General features: G+C 47.1%; 1 protein-coding gene across 2 annotated transcripts in view; it reads left to right on the top strand.

The window, feature by feature from the left end:
* GABRG1 (gamma-aminobutyric acid type A receptor subunit gamma1) overlaps positions 1 to 15,892 on the top strand; it is a 734,122-nt gene that overhangs the window by 502,041 nt on the left and 216,189 nt on the right. For both annotated transcript variants that reach the window (XM_044061399.1, XM_044061398.1), the window contains exon 6: positions 14,795 to 14,932. In XM_044061399.1, the coding sequence (XP_043917334.1) occupies positions 14,795 to 14,932 (138 nt within the window). The remainder of the gene's footprint in view (positions 1 to 14,794; positions 14,933 to 15,892) is intronic.

Here is a 15,892-nt window from a genome sequence, read left to right as displayed (position 1 = left end):
CTGTCATAGCTCAGTTTAGCTATTTGCAGAACGGTACTCCGTTACCAACGGAGTACATTTCTGCAAATAACATGGACAGGTTAGTGTTTCCTGGATCGCAAATTTACCTCATTTGCATAGCTTTCAGTAGCAAATGAGTTAATTTGCATACCATAACACTGTCAGTGCAAGAGTAGCTTTAGAAGCTCTCATGCACGCCCCCTGCCGGCTATTGCTGGATCGCTTGGCAGACATATTGGCTGTCTGCCGTCTTACACTACTCTTAGACTCCGTGCAAGCCTTCGTAAATCCGGCCCATAGAGAAAGAAGTTTACATAATAATGGAAAAAACACTGTACCAAGTGGCCTAATATACTGATGGAGTCACATATCTTTTAGCACCTTTTGGTATTATACATTAGTGTATGTACACAGTGACAAATTACTGTGAGTGCATCTTCAGAATTTTTGAGTTTTTCCATAGTCATATAGTTACTTCAGTAGTCTTATAGTCACTTGTTTCTGTATGCTGTTCCTTTGAAGAGGTGCCTAAATAAACAAAAACACATTGTTTATCAGAAAATAATATCCCTTTGGGGAGCGTGACATCCTCACAAATTATCAAATTAATTACAAGGTCCTAAGCATGCAATCAGTCGTGAGGGACTTGGGTACCCAGGTTGATAGCAAACTGACTTTTGGCCACCATGTTGCATCCATTGTACAGAAAACTTTCTACAGGGCCCACCTCATTAGTAAGAGAATCTCATCCAGGGACAAGGAGGTCATAAAATCCCTGTATTCTTCCCTTATAAGACCCATTATTGAGTACATTGCCCTTTTCGGCATGTACCTCACAAAGCACATGCAGCAGCTGGAGAGACCACAGAGGTTCCTCACCAGGAGAATCCAGGGCCTCAAACATCTACTCTACACAGATAGGCTAAAAGCCCTGTCCCTCTACTCAGTCTCATACAGACTGCTCAGAGGTGACCTCTTTCTGGCATACAAAGCAATCTCAGACCCCACCTTGATGGGACTGCTACATATCCAAAAGTCAAGCTCCACTTAAGTAACCCACATGCCTGACCTCAACTGGACCTGTGACATCGATAGGACTTGTTGGAGGGACAGAATTTGTGTCTCAGAGACTCCCCCTTCTGTGGAATAGACTCCCTCTCCATGTCAAGCAGAGTACCTCATTAACCTTTGTTAAGCACAACCTGGATAATTAGATGAGCAACAGAAAATACACCCCTGGGATTCCACCTGTGCCCCTGTTGGGCAGGGGCATCGGGTGCTGACTTGTTAGAAGATGGGCTAAATTCTTGGCTAGGCTTGTAAGGTCTCAGGGCTAATAGCCTAGTAAGTTCTTATGATCCTTTACATTATATTTTGTCAGTTATGTCAAAGAACAGTGCTACAGCTCTGTATCTGTTTCCATTTTATACATCATATGCAACATCACACTCACACACACACACACACACACACACACACACACACACACACACACACTCAAAGACATAAGGTTTCTAAACATTTTCTGTATTGGAAAGAGTGTTGTGAATTGTTTTGACAGTATAGATCTGGAATATTTAATATCTCTTAATCAAATTTTAGCCTGTATCTCAGTTTTACTATTTTTAGCTCTTAATAATGTTCTGTGGTAAACCAATGTCCTATCCATGATCACTTTCTCTGCATTGCACCCAGTGAGTACAGGAATAGACTCTCGTATTCCTGTGACCACAAATTAGATAAAGATGGTATTAGCAAATGTCCTATCCATGATCACTTTCTCTGCATTGCACCCAGTGAGTAAAGGAATAGACTCTTGTATCCCTGTGACCACAAATTAGATAAAGATGGTATTAGCAAATGAGGGAGTAAACAAATTAAGATTTTGTATTTTTAATGCATGATAATTTGTGCCAGCTATTCATAGAATATATGGTCACTTTTGTGTAGACAGTTTTTGTTTGTAGCACTTCTGACATGACAACTGGAACTGCTTTTAATATCCTAAAATATATGTTTATTCATTGGCAAAGTACAGATGACTGCTAGTAATTACTATATAAAGAAAATCATCAGGAAAAAATAAGAATAAATCTGACTAGTTTGCAGAGATGTAATTTTATTAACAGTCACAGCGAAATCATAAGATGTTATGTGATCCTATCTCGCCTACATTCTGTACTGATGGGCTCGGAGCCCATCCCTCGGCTCCGACTCGGCACGCTTATGCTATAGAGCGAGGCCTCTTATTGGCTGAGCTATCTTTATCCCAGGATGCACCACCACTAATCCCCCAGATCTCGTTTGCCGCTTACAAAGCTTAGACGTGGTCTCAACTTGGCTGGGCTAAGTACTATTTATTTAGGCTTTTTCCTGTCAGAAATTTGCTTGATTTAAATCCAAAAGCTGTTTTAACAGCTATTGTTGTTATACGAGTGTGTATTGGTAGATGTTAAGTTGTCTATCTCGCCTTCATTCTTGCTGGATGGGTTCGGAGCCGACCTCGGCTCCGACTCGGCCACTCTAAAAGCTCGAGAGTTGGTTCCACCGGCTCGAGGCTCCCCTATATCCCACAATGCTAGGCGAGTTACCTCAGATCTCGTTTGCCGCTACAGCTTCGAGGTTGGTTGCTTCTACCGGTTCCTGGTGAGTGTTAGCTTTTTCTTCTAAAAGTTAATCTTTTTCTCCCTTTTTAAGTTAAATTCTTCCTAGATTAGTGTAGATTATAAAACTTTATCCCCGACCCTAATTTTTCCCGTTCTTTACTAAAGAACCTTTGGTTCTTCCCTTGGGCCTTAGGCCTTCCCTTCCCTAGTGGAGTGTTTGTGTAGTTTACTTTAATTTTATTGTACTTAATTCTAGTATTACTACTAAAATTATTATTATTTTTTGCTGACAGGGTATAACTTGTGTGTTTGGGTGTGTGTTTGTGTACACCTGTCAGTTAGGGAAATGTCTAAAGAAGCAAAGGTCTCCGGATTCAAGAAGTGTGATGCGTGCTGTCAGAAAATGTCTCTGACAGACGCTCACACTTCGTGTCTATTGTCTGGGGCCTTTGCACCTGCAGGACTCCTGTGCTGTGTGCCATGGCTTCAGTCCCAGGGTCCTGCAGGAAAGAAAAAACAAGTTGATTCTGAGAGGATTATTGAAGCCAGAGGATTCCCTGTCAGTTTCAACAGGGAAGCCCTCTAAGGCATCGAGGTCTTCGGCTCCGGCTTCTGAGCCGAGACCTCAGGTTGTTCAACCTTTGCCTTTATCGGCTCCGGCTGGAGCCGATAAGTCTCAGTCCACAGTTTCTGTGGCTTCCTCGGCTCCGGCCGGAGCCGAGGTTATTGAGGTACCCGTGTCGGCTCCGACCAGACCTTCGGAGCCAACAACTAGAAAGAGATCTAGGTCTCCTTCTCTTGGCTCCGTTCATTCGGCTCCAGGATCTCCCCTGCTGTCTGAACGGGCCAAAGGTCTCATTCCTCTAGGTCATCGAGGCTGTCCGATCATGACCTGCAGAGAGTGGTGAGTCGACTACTTAAGTCCGAGGCACTAGCCCAGATGCTTCAGAGCCCGACTCATCAGTCGGTGCCGCCCCGTCCATCAACTCTTTCCTCCTTCGACTCTCTTGAGCTCGGGCCGGGTCGTCGGAACCGAGACTGTGATCACCGGAGCCGAGACAATTGTCTTCGGCTCCGTCGTCGCTCCGTTTTCTTCTTTGGAGGAATCTCGGCACGGACTTCCCTCGTCGGCTCGAGGGGTGAGTGGCATCGGACCCTTGTCCGACCCCCCCTCTCCCTCTCGGTGCTTCGGCGCTGGTGAGTTCGGCTCCGACATCGACCTCGGAGCCATCACTGTCGGTGCCGAGTGTTGTTCTTAGCTCCTCGGGCGGGGACCTCTGGCTCTGCCTGACAGGGGTGCATTCGAGGTCATGCGGAGTGTGTTAGAGCCTGGCTCTACTCCACAGTCGGCTCCGTCCGCCCCTCCCTCTATGCTGCCTCAGGGTAAGTCGACTCACTCTCTCATCCCGGACCGCAGAGAGCCAGCTCCTCAGGAACCCCCTGTGGGGATTTCATCCTCTTCCGAGGCCTCTCCTGATTTGGCAGAAGAGCCCCCTCGGAAGAGGAAGTGCAAGAGGAAGCACATTGACTCACCTGAGTCTATCACGTCAGACCCAGATCTGGATGATTCTGAGGGTTCCCCCCGTTCCCCTTCTGAAGATGTCTCATTTGCAGACATTCTGGAGATCCTGAAACAGAGGGGAAATTGGCCAGCCCTCAACCCTTCGGAGGACGAATCTGTGTATCTTGAGGCGTTTGGCTCTCGTCCTTCCACCTCCTGGGTGTCCCCCTTGACCCCTCATGCAGGTGGTTGCTAAGAAGGCATGGACGGCTCCTGATTCAGTGGACCCTACTCCCAGGAGACCCTCTAAATTCATCACAGCTCCATCAGACAAGCAATTTTTATCAAAAGGAGTTTCTGTGGATGCTATGGTGGTAGCTGCTGCCACAAAGAAGGAACTGGCTGATCCTTCAGTGCCTGTCCATCCACCTAACAAGGAATCTAGGTCCATGGATAGGTACGGGAAGCGGATGTTCTCCTCAGCGACATTTACCATGCGTTCGCTGAATTACCTGTGCCATTTCACTCGTCTTCAAAGGGATTTGATCAAGGAAGCGAGTGAAATGTTAAAGGATCCTACAGCTGCGGGTTTCCAAGATAAAATGAACACGCAGCTGGCTACCCTTAATTCCATATCTAACTCCTCCATGTGCCTCCTCTCTTATGCGGCCGATGGAGCGAGCAGAGCCGCAGGGACAGGTGTAGCCTTACGTAGGCACGCCTGGATGCGGCTATGCAATTTTGCGGACCCTTTCAAGACGTCTTTCACGAACTCCCCTTTGATGGATCATCTCTTTGGTCCTCAAGTGAAAGAAACCCTGACTAGGTGCGAGACTGATGGCAAGACCCTTTCTGCCGTCGGAGTCCATTTTTCGACTCCTTCTAGGCCTTACCCCAAAGGCCAGAAGGGTGGGAAGATGTGGTTCCGTAAACAATCTCAAGGGACTTCGCCTGACGCACAGAGTCGTTTTACTACCAGAGGCAGAGGTGGGAATAACAATGGTAGACGTCGCCCTAGGGGCAGGGGGGGTCCGCAGAACCAGGGCAATCGGGAAGCCTTTCCTGACAAGCCCTTTCAGCATCCCTGAGGTGTTGCCCGACTGCCCATCTTCGGAGGCAGTCGGGGGAAGATTGTCACTGTACCCAGAAGCCTGGCTATCCCTGACACAAGACAAATGGGTACAGTCCATCAATTCCGAAGGCTATTCTATCCCCTTTCTTCGTTTTCCAAATCAGTGAAAAAAATCCCTTCCAGATGTTCCACCGGCTCAAAGGGATATAGCAGCTTTGGAAATTTCAAAACTGCTTGCAAAAGAGCAATTCAGTCAGTGCCAGCAGACCAACAAGGATCCGGAATCTACTCAAGGTTCTTTTTAGTTCCAAAGAAAACAGGGGACTGGAGACCGATTTTGGATCTCAGTGTCTTGAACAAATCAGTCAAGAAAACAAGATTTCGGATGGTCACGCTGCAATCCATTCTTCCCCTTTTGGGCAAAGGAAACTGGATGTGCTCTATAGACCTTCGGATGCACTATCACATAAAATGAACAGACGCTCCAGAAGATTCCTCCGCTTCAGGCTGGGAACCAGTCATTTTCAGTTCAGGGCCCTGCCCTTTGGTCTCACCACTGCCCCGGTGTTTACCAAATGCATGGCAGTGGTAGCTTCTCACCTGAGACGACAAGGATTCCAGGTGTTTCCATATTTGGACGACTGGCTTCTCACAGCTCCCACCAAGCATCTCCTTCTGATGGCCAGAGATTATACTTTTCGCGTTTGTCAAAAACTGGGTATTTCAATAAATTGCGAAAAGTCTGTTTTGTCGCCTTGTCGTACTATTACCTACATAGGCGCAAATTTAGATACCATAAACATGTCTGCAAGGCTAACGAACCAAAGGATATCAGACATTCACAAATTGGTGTCACTTCTTCTCAACAACAACAGAGTCAAAGCCAGGTTAGTTCTAAAGGTGTTGGGAATCATGGCAGCGGCCATACCCCTCCTTCCATTGGCCAGATACCACATGCGGATCCTTCAGTGGATGCTTTTTACCCAATGGTCATACCAGGAACTTCCAATGTCTCACACCATTATGATCACGCAGGCGTGCAAAAAGCATCTCATGTGGTGGATGTCTTCCCCCCAGCTCCTGTCGGGAAGACCATTTGTTCCACCTCCTCCGGTTGCTACTCTGACAATGGATGCCTCCCTGATCGGGTGGGGGGGCATTATCAGGGCAGGACAGTCCAGGGCACATGGCAACCAAACGAATGCCACTTGCACATAAATGTTCTGGAGATGAGAGCAGTGCTTTTAGCATTGCAAGCCCTTCAAGACTCTTTTCCCTTGGGAACGATTGCAATCCAGACAGACAATATGTCTGTAGTGTGGTACATCAACAAACAAGGCGGAACCAGATCATACCCCCTGTGTCGAGAAGCACTCAGACTGTGGCAATGGGCGATTTCTTCTCAGCGTTTTCTGATAGCAACGACATCCCGGAAGTCCAATCACATTATGGACAAGTTGAGCAGAGCTATACTCATGCCTCACGAGTGGTCTCTGAAAGACTCTGTAGTGAGAGAAATCTTTCTCAAGTGGGGTCAGCCTTGCTGCGATCTTTTTGCTACTCCCCAAAACAGCAAGTGCAGAGAATATTTCACTCTATTCCCTTTACCAGGCCAACCCAGCAGGGACGCTCTAGTCCAAGTTTGGCCCCGGGGACTTCTGTATGCATTTCCTCCTTTCCCACTGATCTCTCAAGTAATACAGAAAGCTATCGCTCAGAAGGCCTCATTGATCCTCATTGCTCCTTACTGGCCTCGACAAGTGTGGTTCCCCTTTCTACATCGATTTTTTTTGGAGCGACCGTGGAATCTGGACCTAGTTCCAGATCTTTTGATCCACCAGTCGGGTCAGTTTCATCGCTCCCTCCCCTCTGAACCTCACTGCTTGGTTCCTCCAGTTCCAACCGTAGCCAGGCTTCCTCAATTATCTCACTCTGTTAGAGATATATTGATAGCTTCCCATAAATCTTCCACTCGAAAGATTTATTTGAGTAAGTGGAAACGCTTCTCATATTGGGCACAAGGAAAGGACATAGATCCTTTCACCGCTTCCATCCAACTAGTCCTTGATTTTCTAGCTGAACTCTTCCATGCAGGTTCATCTCCATCTACTCTTAAGGTTCAATTGGCAGCTATTTCTAATTTCCATGTGGGTATTTCTGAATCTGCCCTAATGTCCCACAAACTTTGCAAAGCCTTTTTGAAAGGAGTTTTTCTTCTCAGACCTCCTATAAGAAATCCTCCTTTTCCTTGGGACCTAAATTTAGTTCTTGCTTCTTTGATTCTTTCCCCTTTCGAACCTGCAGCTTCCTGTTCCTTGAAATTGTTATCATGGAAAACTCTCTTTCTGGTAGCTATTACATCAGCTAGAAGAGTTTCAGAGCTTCAAGCACTCAGTTGTCGTCCTCCTTATCTTTTGTTTCATAAGGACAGAGTTTCCTTACGAACTAACCCGTCCTTTTTGCCTAAGGTGGTTTTCAACATCAAATCTAAATCAAACCATTGATCTCCCTGTCTTTTTCCCAGAGTATTCAAATAGGTCTGAACAAAAATTACACTGCCTGGATGTTCATCGTCAATTAAGGTACTACTTGGATAGGACGAAACAATTCAGAAAATCTGATCAGCTGTTTGTCTCCTATGCGGAAAGCAGAAAGGGACTTTCAGTTTCAAAGGTATCATTATCCAGATGGCTAACATCTTTGATTTCCCTGGTATATGAAATTAGACAACAAAAATTGCCTAATAAACCTAAAGCCCATTCCACCAGAGCTTTGGCTACTTCTTTAGCCTTCCAAGACAGACTGCCTATTGACACCATTTGTGCAGCGGCTACTTGGGCTACTCCTCACACTTTTATTTCTCATTATAAGTTGGATTTAGCTTCTAGGCATAGAGCTAATTTTGGTTCCACTGTTCTCAGGAGTCTGTTCCGTTAGGCCACCCGGGACAAGGTGCTAGGGACGCGGTCCCATCCAGCAAGAATGAAGGCGAGATAGACAACTTAACATATAGAAGTTATGTTCTTACCATAACGTTCCATGTTAGTTGTCTTCTTCTCGCCTTCTTCTTGGCCCCACCTCCTTCCCCCTGGCCTGGACAGACCTAGAGGAGTTGTGATCGTGACCTCTCTTTCTACCACCTCTTTCTTAGTCATATGCTATTATGCATATTTCTTGGTTCAGGATGTAGGTCACCCTTTTGCTTCCTGTTGTTAGAGGTGGATTCTGTTTTTACAGTTATACTGTTACTGTTATAAGCTGGGGTTAGCTTACAAACGAGATCTGAGGTAACTCTCGCCTAGCATTGTGGGATATAAGGGGAGCCTCGAGCCGGTGGAACCAACTCTCGAGCTTTTAGAGTGGCCGAGTCGGCTCCGAACCCATCCAGCAAGAAGAAGGCGAGAAGAAGACAACTAACATGGAACGTTATGGTAAGAACATAACTTCTATTTTTTGTAGAGGATTTCGTGTTTTTTCCTGTCAGGGAAGGTTTCCCGTTTAAGTTAGAGGGGCCTTCCCCTGTGGTTTCTACTACCTTGGTTTTTTTGTGTGTGGGTCAAGTACCCGTTTAAGTTAGAGGGTCTTGACCCTCTCTATCTCTCTTTCTTCTGTGAAAAGTTTTTCTTTTTACTTGTATTCTAAAAAAAAAAAAAAAAAAAAAAAAAAAAGTTTAAAATATTAATATTAAAGTAGGGATATTTTATTTGCTGTGACAAACCCTTCTTCTGGTTATAGACAACTGTGTTTTGACTTTTGGCTATGTCTAAAGAACACAAACCCTCCGGGTTTAAGAAATGCACAAGGTGTGGTTTTAAAATGTCCATAACGGATGACCACTCCTCGTGCGTCTATTGCTTAGGCGCCAAGCACCTACAAGAATCGTGTAGTGTGTGTCACGCCTTTTCATCAAGAGTCCTCCAGGAGAGGAAGAACAAATTAATCCTGAAAGGGTTAATCAAGCCATCCTTCGAGGAGGCTTTATCTTCCTCTCCTTCTCCTTCTAAAAAGAAGAAAGCGTCGGCTCCGACCAGTCAGTCGGAACCGACTGCAAAAAAATCTAAGCAGACTTCTCCATCGGCTCCACGGACTTCGGAGCCGAGGGCGGAACGGTCTGCCTCGATGCCTCCAGCCTCGACCCCTCTGGTTTCGGAGCCGAGGACTGGGGCATCGAGAGGCGGGTCACCCTCCTCGGCTCCACTGATACTGGAGCCGATAAGGGTTACCGGCTCAGACTCTTCCCCTTCGGAGCCGAAGTCCTTATCGGCACCGAGGGAAATTACCTTGAGATCTCCCTCGGAGCCGATAGTGGTAGAGTCCATTCGGAGCCGGTCCCTGAGCCCTTCGGAGCCGATGGAGAAATCGGTTCGGGCCCGATCGGTATCCTCTAGATCATCCAAGATGTCTGATTCGGACATCGACAGGGTGCTCCTTCGACTCTTCCAGTCTCCGGTGTTCCAAAAGCTAGTTTCGGCTCCAGCCCATTCGGCTTCGGAGCCGATGGTCCACTCCCCTACTGTGGTTCCTCCTCCAACAGCTTTGGCACCATTGGAGCCGGTGCTGGTGGAACCTGTGGAGGTGTTAGGGTCGGGCCCGACCCTTGCTCCAACTCTGGCTCTTGGGTCGGAGTTCAGTACACGGACTTCTTCCTTCGGCCCTGGGGGGAGGCTTCGGGATTGATGCTTTCCGTCCCAAGTCTCCCTCTTGGTGCGTCGGCGGCGGGAGTGCCATCCACTGTCGTGGCCACGGAGGTGGGACCCTCCCAGGATTCTGGTGGTCCCGCCTTCAGGGCTATGAGGAGTGCATTAGCCAAATCTTCTTTGGCTACCTCAACGGTTTCCCCAGCTCCTTCCCTGCATACGGAAACTGGGAAGTTGGCAGTCCCCCTGTCCTTAGACAGCAGAGCCCCGGGGCCTCAGTTTACCCCCGCTGGGGTTTCTCCCCCTCCTGGAGGTCCTTCTGAAGCCTCTTCGGAAGAACCCCCCAGGAAAAGATCGTGCAAGAGGAAGCACGTTGACTCCCCTGATGAGTCTCTGACATCTGACACAGATCTCGATGATGCAGAGGGGTCCCCTAAGTCGTCCTCGGATGATGTCTCCTTTGCAGACATCCTTGAAGCCCTAAAACAACGAGGCGGCTGGCAGTCTAAACCTCCCTCTGCTGATGAGTCGGTGTTCCTGAAGGCCTTCGGTGCTCAGCCGTCCGCCTCCTGGGTGTCTCCGCCCTTCGATGAGCTCTTGGATTTGATCTGTCGAAGGGCGTGGGAACACCCAGACTCTGTGGAACCGGTGCCTGCTCGTCCGAATAAGTTCCTCTCGGCGCCCCCTGAAAAAGAGTTTCTAACTAAAGGTGTGGCTGTAGATGCTTTGGTGGTGGCATCTGCTACCCAGCAAGATGTAGCAGAGGCTTCAATGTCCGTCCATCCTCCTAATAAGGAGTCTAGGAGCATGGATCGGTATGGAAAGCGCACCCTCAGTTCAGCGGCCTTTATACTGAGGTCCTTGAACTACCTTACGCACTTTACCAGATTTCAGAGGGATCTGATTAAGGAGCTATCCGATACCCTCTTGGGTAACCTGCCTGAGGAGCTGGCCCAGACGGTTGGCTCTCAGCTGGCTACAGTGTTGTCCATTTCGAACTCGTCCATTAGGCTCATTTCTTATGCGGCCGAAGGAGCGAGTAGAGCGGCGGGTACAGGCATTGCTCTACGGAGACAAGCCTGGCTCCGCCTGTGTCATTTCGCGGAGGCCTTTAATTCTTCCTTTGCCGACGCCCCCTTTGATGGGTCCTCCCTGTTTGGACCCAAGGTAAAGGACACACTAACCCGCTGTGAACAGGAGGGTAAGACTCTGACTGCCGTAGGGGCACGATTTTCCACTCCCTTTCGGCCTTATCCCAAGGCTAAAAGAGGAGGGAAGATGTGGTTCCGTAGATCTCAGAAGCCTTACCCCTCTCAGCAGGAGGATTCCCCTTCCAGAGGCAGAGGAGGGGAAATTCTTCCGGAAGACGCCGTCCCAGAGGCGGCAGAGGCCCTCGCAACACTGGAGACCGCGAGTCCTTTCGTGGCTCTTCAGCCTTTCATAGTCCCTGAGGGATTGCCCGGCTGTGCTGCTCCGGAGCCAGTCGGGGTCGTCAAGCACCTAAAAGCCTGGGAAGGTATCACTCAGGACCGATGGGTGCTTCGAATTATCGCCGGAGGTTACTCCATCCCATTCTCTCACCCCCCCCCAGTCCAAAAAAATCCCGGACCCGCCACCCAGTCAGCGGGATACTGCAGCCTCAGAAGTTTTAAAGCTGCTGCAAAAAGGAGTCATCCAACCGGTCCCCGCAGACCAGATCGGATTACGGACTTACTCAAGATTCTTTTTGGTGCCAAAAAAGACCGGGGACTTGAGGCCCATTTTGGACCTCAGCATCCTAAACCGTTCAGTCAGAAAGTCCAAGTTCCGAATGGTCACCCTACAAACCATTCTCCCATTGCTGGAGAAGGGTGTTTGGATGTGCTCCATAGATCTCAAGGACGCTTATTATCATACCATGGTACATCAGGCGTCCAGGAGACATCTGCGCTTCAGCCTAGGAGGCAGTCATTTTCAGTTCCTTGCGCTGCCCTTTGGTCTCACCACAGCCCCCAGGGTGTTCACCAAGTGTTTGGCAGTCGTGACTGCTCACCTGAGAAGTCTAGGATTCCAGGTGTTTCCATATCTAGACGACTGGCTCCTAACTGCCACCTCCAGACATCTACTACTGCAGAGCCTCCAAGCCACTATATCACTGGGCAGTTCCCTTGGAATCACCTTCAATTGGCCAAAGTCTGTGTTGCTGCCATCTCAACGCATAAGATTCATAGGGGTAGAGATAGACTCAAACCGAATGCGGGTCTATCTGCCGACAGACAGAATACAAACTATACAGACTCAAGTTCGAGCCTTACTTCCCAGGCCCAAAGCTCCAGCCAGGATGGTCCTGCAGCTATTGGGATCCATGTCCGCCACGGTTCTTCTAGTCCCCTTGGCAAGGTTGCACATGCGAATTCTCCAGTGGCTTCTTTCAGCTCAGTGGTCCTTTCAGGAACTCCCCCTCAGTCACCTTGTATGGATCATGGAATCTTGCAAACGGGACCTTCGCTGGTGGCTAGTGCCCTCCAACTTGGATCAGGGACGATCCTTTGTTCTACCTCCTCCGGCGGCCACTTTGACCACGGACGCCTCCCAGACGGGGTGGGGGGGGCATTCCCTGGGCAGGTCAGTCCAAGGCAAATGGCACCCAGAAGAGACTTTACTTCATATCAACATCTTAGAAATGAGGGCAGTACTTCTGTCCCTTCAAGCCCTTCACGATTATCTCCCTCAGGGAGTAATTGCTGTTCACTCAGACAACATGTCAGTTGTCTGGTACCTGAACAAACAGGGAGGGACCAGATCCTATCCTCTTTGCAGAGAAGCCATGAGAGTTTGGGAATGGGCAGTCTCGACCAAACGCTTCCTAGTGGCTACTCACATACCGGGCAAGTCCAATGTGATAGCCGACAGATTGAGCAGAACCATCCTCTCTCCTCACGAATGGTCACTGAATATGACAGTTGCAAGTCAGATTTTCAGCAAATGGGGAGTTCCGTGTTGCGACCTCTTTGCGATTCCTCTGAATGCAAAGTGCAAAGAATTCTTCTCCCTAACCCCGGCTCCGGGGAAGAGCCCCATGGACGCTCTAGTCCGTCCTTGGCCCACCGGCTTGCTTTATGCCTTCCCTCCAGTTCCTCTCCTTCCCAGGGTGATTCAAAAGGCATCTCTCTTGGGGAGCAAAATGATCTTAATTGCTCCTTACTGGCCTCGTCAAGTGTGGTTCCCCTATCTTCGGAAACATGCTCTGGAAGGTCCATGGTTCCTGGATCAGATCCCAGACCTACTGGTTCATCAGTCGGGACTATTCCACCAGTCCCTACACACCTTAAAATTGACGGCTTGGCTCCTCCTCTTCCGACGATAGTCAGGAGTCATACATTGGATCCAGATGTTGTGCACATATTATCTTCGGCCCATAAGTCTGCTACAAAGAAACTGTATTCTAGCAAATGGAAAAGATTTGCTATTTGGGCTCAACTCCGGGGCCTGGACCCCATTTCTATTCCCGTGGCAGAAGTTCTGAAATTTTTGACTTCTCTTTTCAATCAAGGCTCTTCAGTTTCTACCGTCAAGGTACAATTGGCAGCAATTTCTAATTTTCACGAATCCATAGACCCACCTTTAATGAGCAACAGATTGTGTAAGACCTTCTTGAAAGGTGCTGCTCTATTAAGACCTCTGATTTCTCATCCTGCACCTCCATGGGATCTCAATATAGTGTTACGCGCCTTGACTTCTTTCCCCTTTGAACCGGCAGCTACATGTGATCTAAACTTTCTATCATGGAAGACAGCCTTTCTGGTGGCGATTACTTCTGCCAGAAGAGTTTCAGAGCTTCAGGCTTTGTCAGTAAAACCCCCGTACTTGGTTTTTCACAAAGACAGAGTATCCCTCAGGCCAAATCCTTCCTTTGTCCCTAAAGTTTGTTCTAGTTTCTGCTTACAACAATCGTTAGAGCTTCCAGTTTTTTTCCCAAAATACTCTAACAAAGCGGAGTTCATATTCCACACACTAGATGTCCACAGACAGTTACGTTTTTATTTAGACAGGACCAAACAAACAAGGAAAACAGATCAGTTGTTTGTATCCTTTGCAGACAATAAATTGGGCAAAGCTGTCACAAAGGTCACTATTGCCAAATGGATCAGGGACTGTATTACTCAAGCTTATTTTTATTCTAACAAAGAGCTTACCGCCTCTGTCAAAGCTCATTCTACAAGGGCTATGGCTACTTCGATAGCATTTCATTCTAAGCTTGCTATTAGTGACATTTGTGCTGCTGCTACATGGTCTTCCCCGCACACCTTTATTTCACACTACAAATTAGATGTGGCATCTAGAGGACGAGCTTCATTTGGTTCCACAGTGCTCAGGAGTGTTTTCCAATGAGCCACCCGGGATTTAGATGCTAGGGACACTGTCCCATCAGTACAGAATGTAGGCGAGATAGGATCACATAACATCTTTTAGTTATGTACTCACCATAACTTTAGATGTTTGGGATCCATCTCTACATTCCTAATAACCCACCCTCCTTCCCCCTTCCTTGGAGATCAGAGGATATCAGAAGGTCCGAATCCTGTTGTTTCATCTTGAAACATCTAACAATGTTATATAATCAAGTTGTGCATGTGTGCATGAATGCGGAAAAACAAGATCTGGGGGATTAGTGGTGGTGCATCCTGGGATAAAGATAGCTCAGCCAATAAGAGGCCTCGCTCTATAGCATAAGCGTGCCGAGTTGGAGCCGAGGGATCGGCTCCGAGCCCATCAGTACAGAATGTAGGCGAGATGGATCCCAAACATCTAAAGTTATGGTGAGTACATAACTAAAAGTTTTTAGACTTGATTCCATGCTAAGAATTTATAACACGTGTATTTGAAATATGCTATAGCTGTGAGTTTTAAGTGTCCTTTTCTCAGATTATCGACTAAAGGTCATTTACAGTTCTAGGTATCTTGATGAAACTATTTTTGATCTATCTTTTATCTCCAGATGCTTATCCCAAAAATGAGATTGAGTACAGATGGAAAAAAAATCCAGTTAAAGTTGCAGATCAGCGATACTGGAGACTCTTCCAGTTTTCATTCATTGGACTGAGAAATAGTACTGGTGTAGCTCAAACACAGTCAGGTAATAAAATCATACTGTATTGCCTTAGAAAACATGAATATTGTTGTTCTGATGTTGTAAGTGCTCAGCAGTTATAGATACCCTTAACGTAAATATACAAAGATATTGTATACCAGTCAGCAACAAAGCAGAAAGAATTATAGAGGAATTCCTTTACCCAAAATACAGTGCTGAGAGCAAAATAACACAAAGCAATCTTAAAATGTTGTTTTTGTAAACGTAGTGTCAACTTAAATCTGTAAGTAGTTCTCAGACAGCGAGATGTGATACGGGATACAGTGTCAGATGTATACAGTTAACCTCTGTTTAGTAATGTCACCCGACCCCTTGATTCTATTTTGCAACTTTTGTTGACACTGTCAGATTAGTAGATCTTTGAGACATGCATGCATGGGCGTACCTTCGTTTAAGGTTGTGCGTCAGGGCCGGCAACTCGGCACATAAAAATCTACTGCCAATCATTAGCGGATAGGAGTTCCGCTGTGGCGACCCCTAACCGGGAAAAGCCGAAAGACACAACAACAATGTAAACCCTGATCTGCCACACTTCACAGATTATGCAGCATATAAAAATGTCTTACCCCAGATCAGTAAAGACAAAATTCTGTTAAACTGCTATTTCTGCTCCTTCTGTCTCCTGTCTAAGCAGTGTATCTCAGTATGTGGGCAATGGTGAGCAAATTAAACCAGTTGAAATAATGCTATGTTCAAGTTCTCATTTTTTTTTCATTTTTTAATCAGTTTCTCTTCCCATCATGTAAGCGATTGCCATCTAACCCCCCAATTATCCTAAATGGAAGATATATAAAAAAATACCCTGTCAAAATCATCAAATTGTATGTTATTTAATATTTGTATATTGTCACTTTATCTTTACTTATGTTTGCTGGGGCTTTTCCCCTCGGGTCTCCACTGAAAATGGGTTTGTTTGCAAACTCAGTTGGACTAACCTGGTTAACA

This window comes from Protopterus annectens, chromosome 2.part0 (genome assembly GCF_019279795.1).
Source record: "Protopterus annectens isolate FY-2018-M chromosome 2.part0, PAN1.0, whole genome shotgun sequence".
NCBI classification, from domain to species: domain Eukaryota; kingdom Metazoa; phylum Chordata; order Ceratodontiformes; family Protopteridae; genus Protopterus; species Protopterus annectens.
The sequence above is the reverse complement of the archived record's forward strand: the minus strand, read 5'-3'. Positions and strand labels throughout refer to the sequence as shown.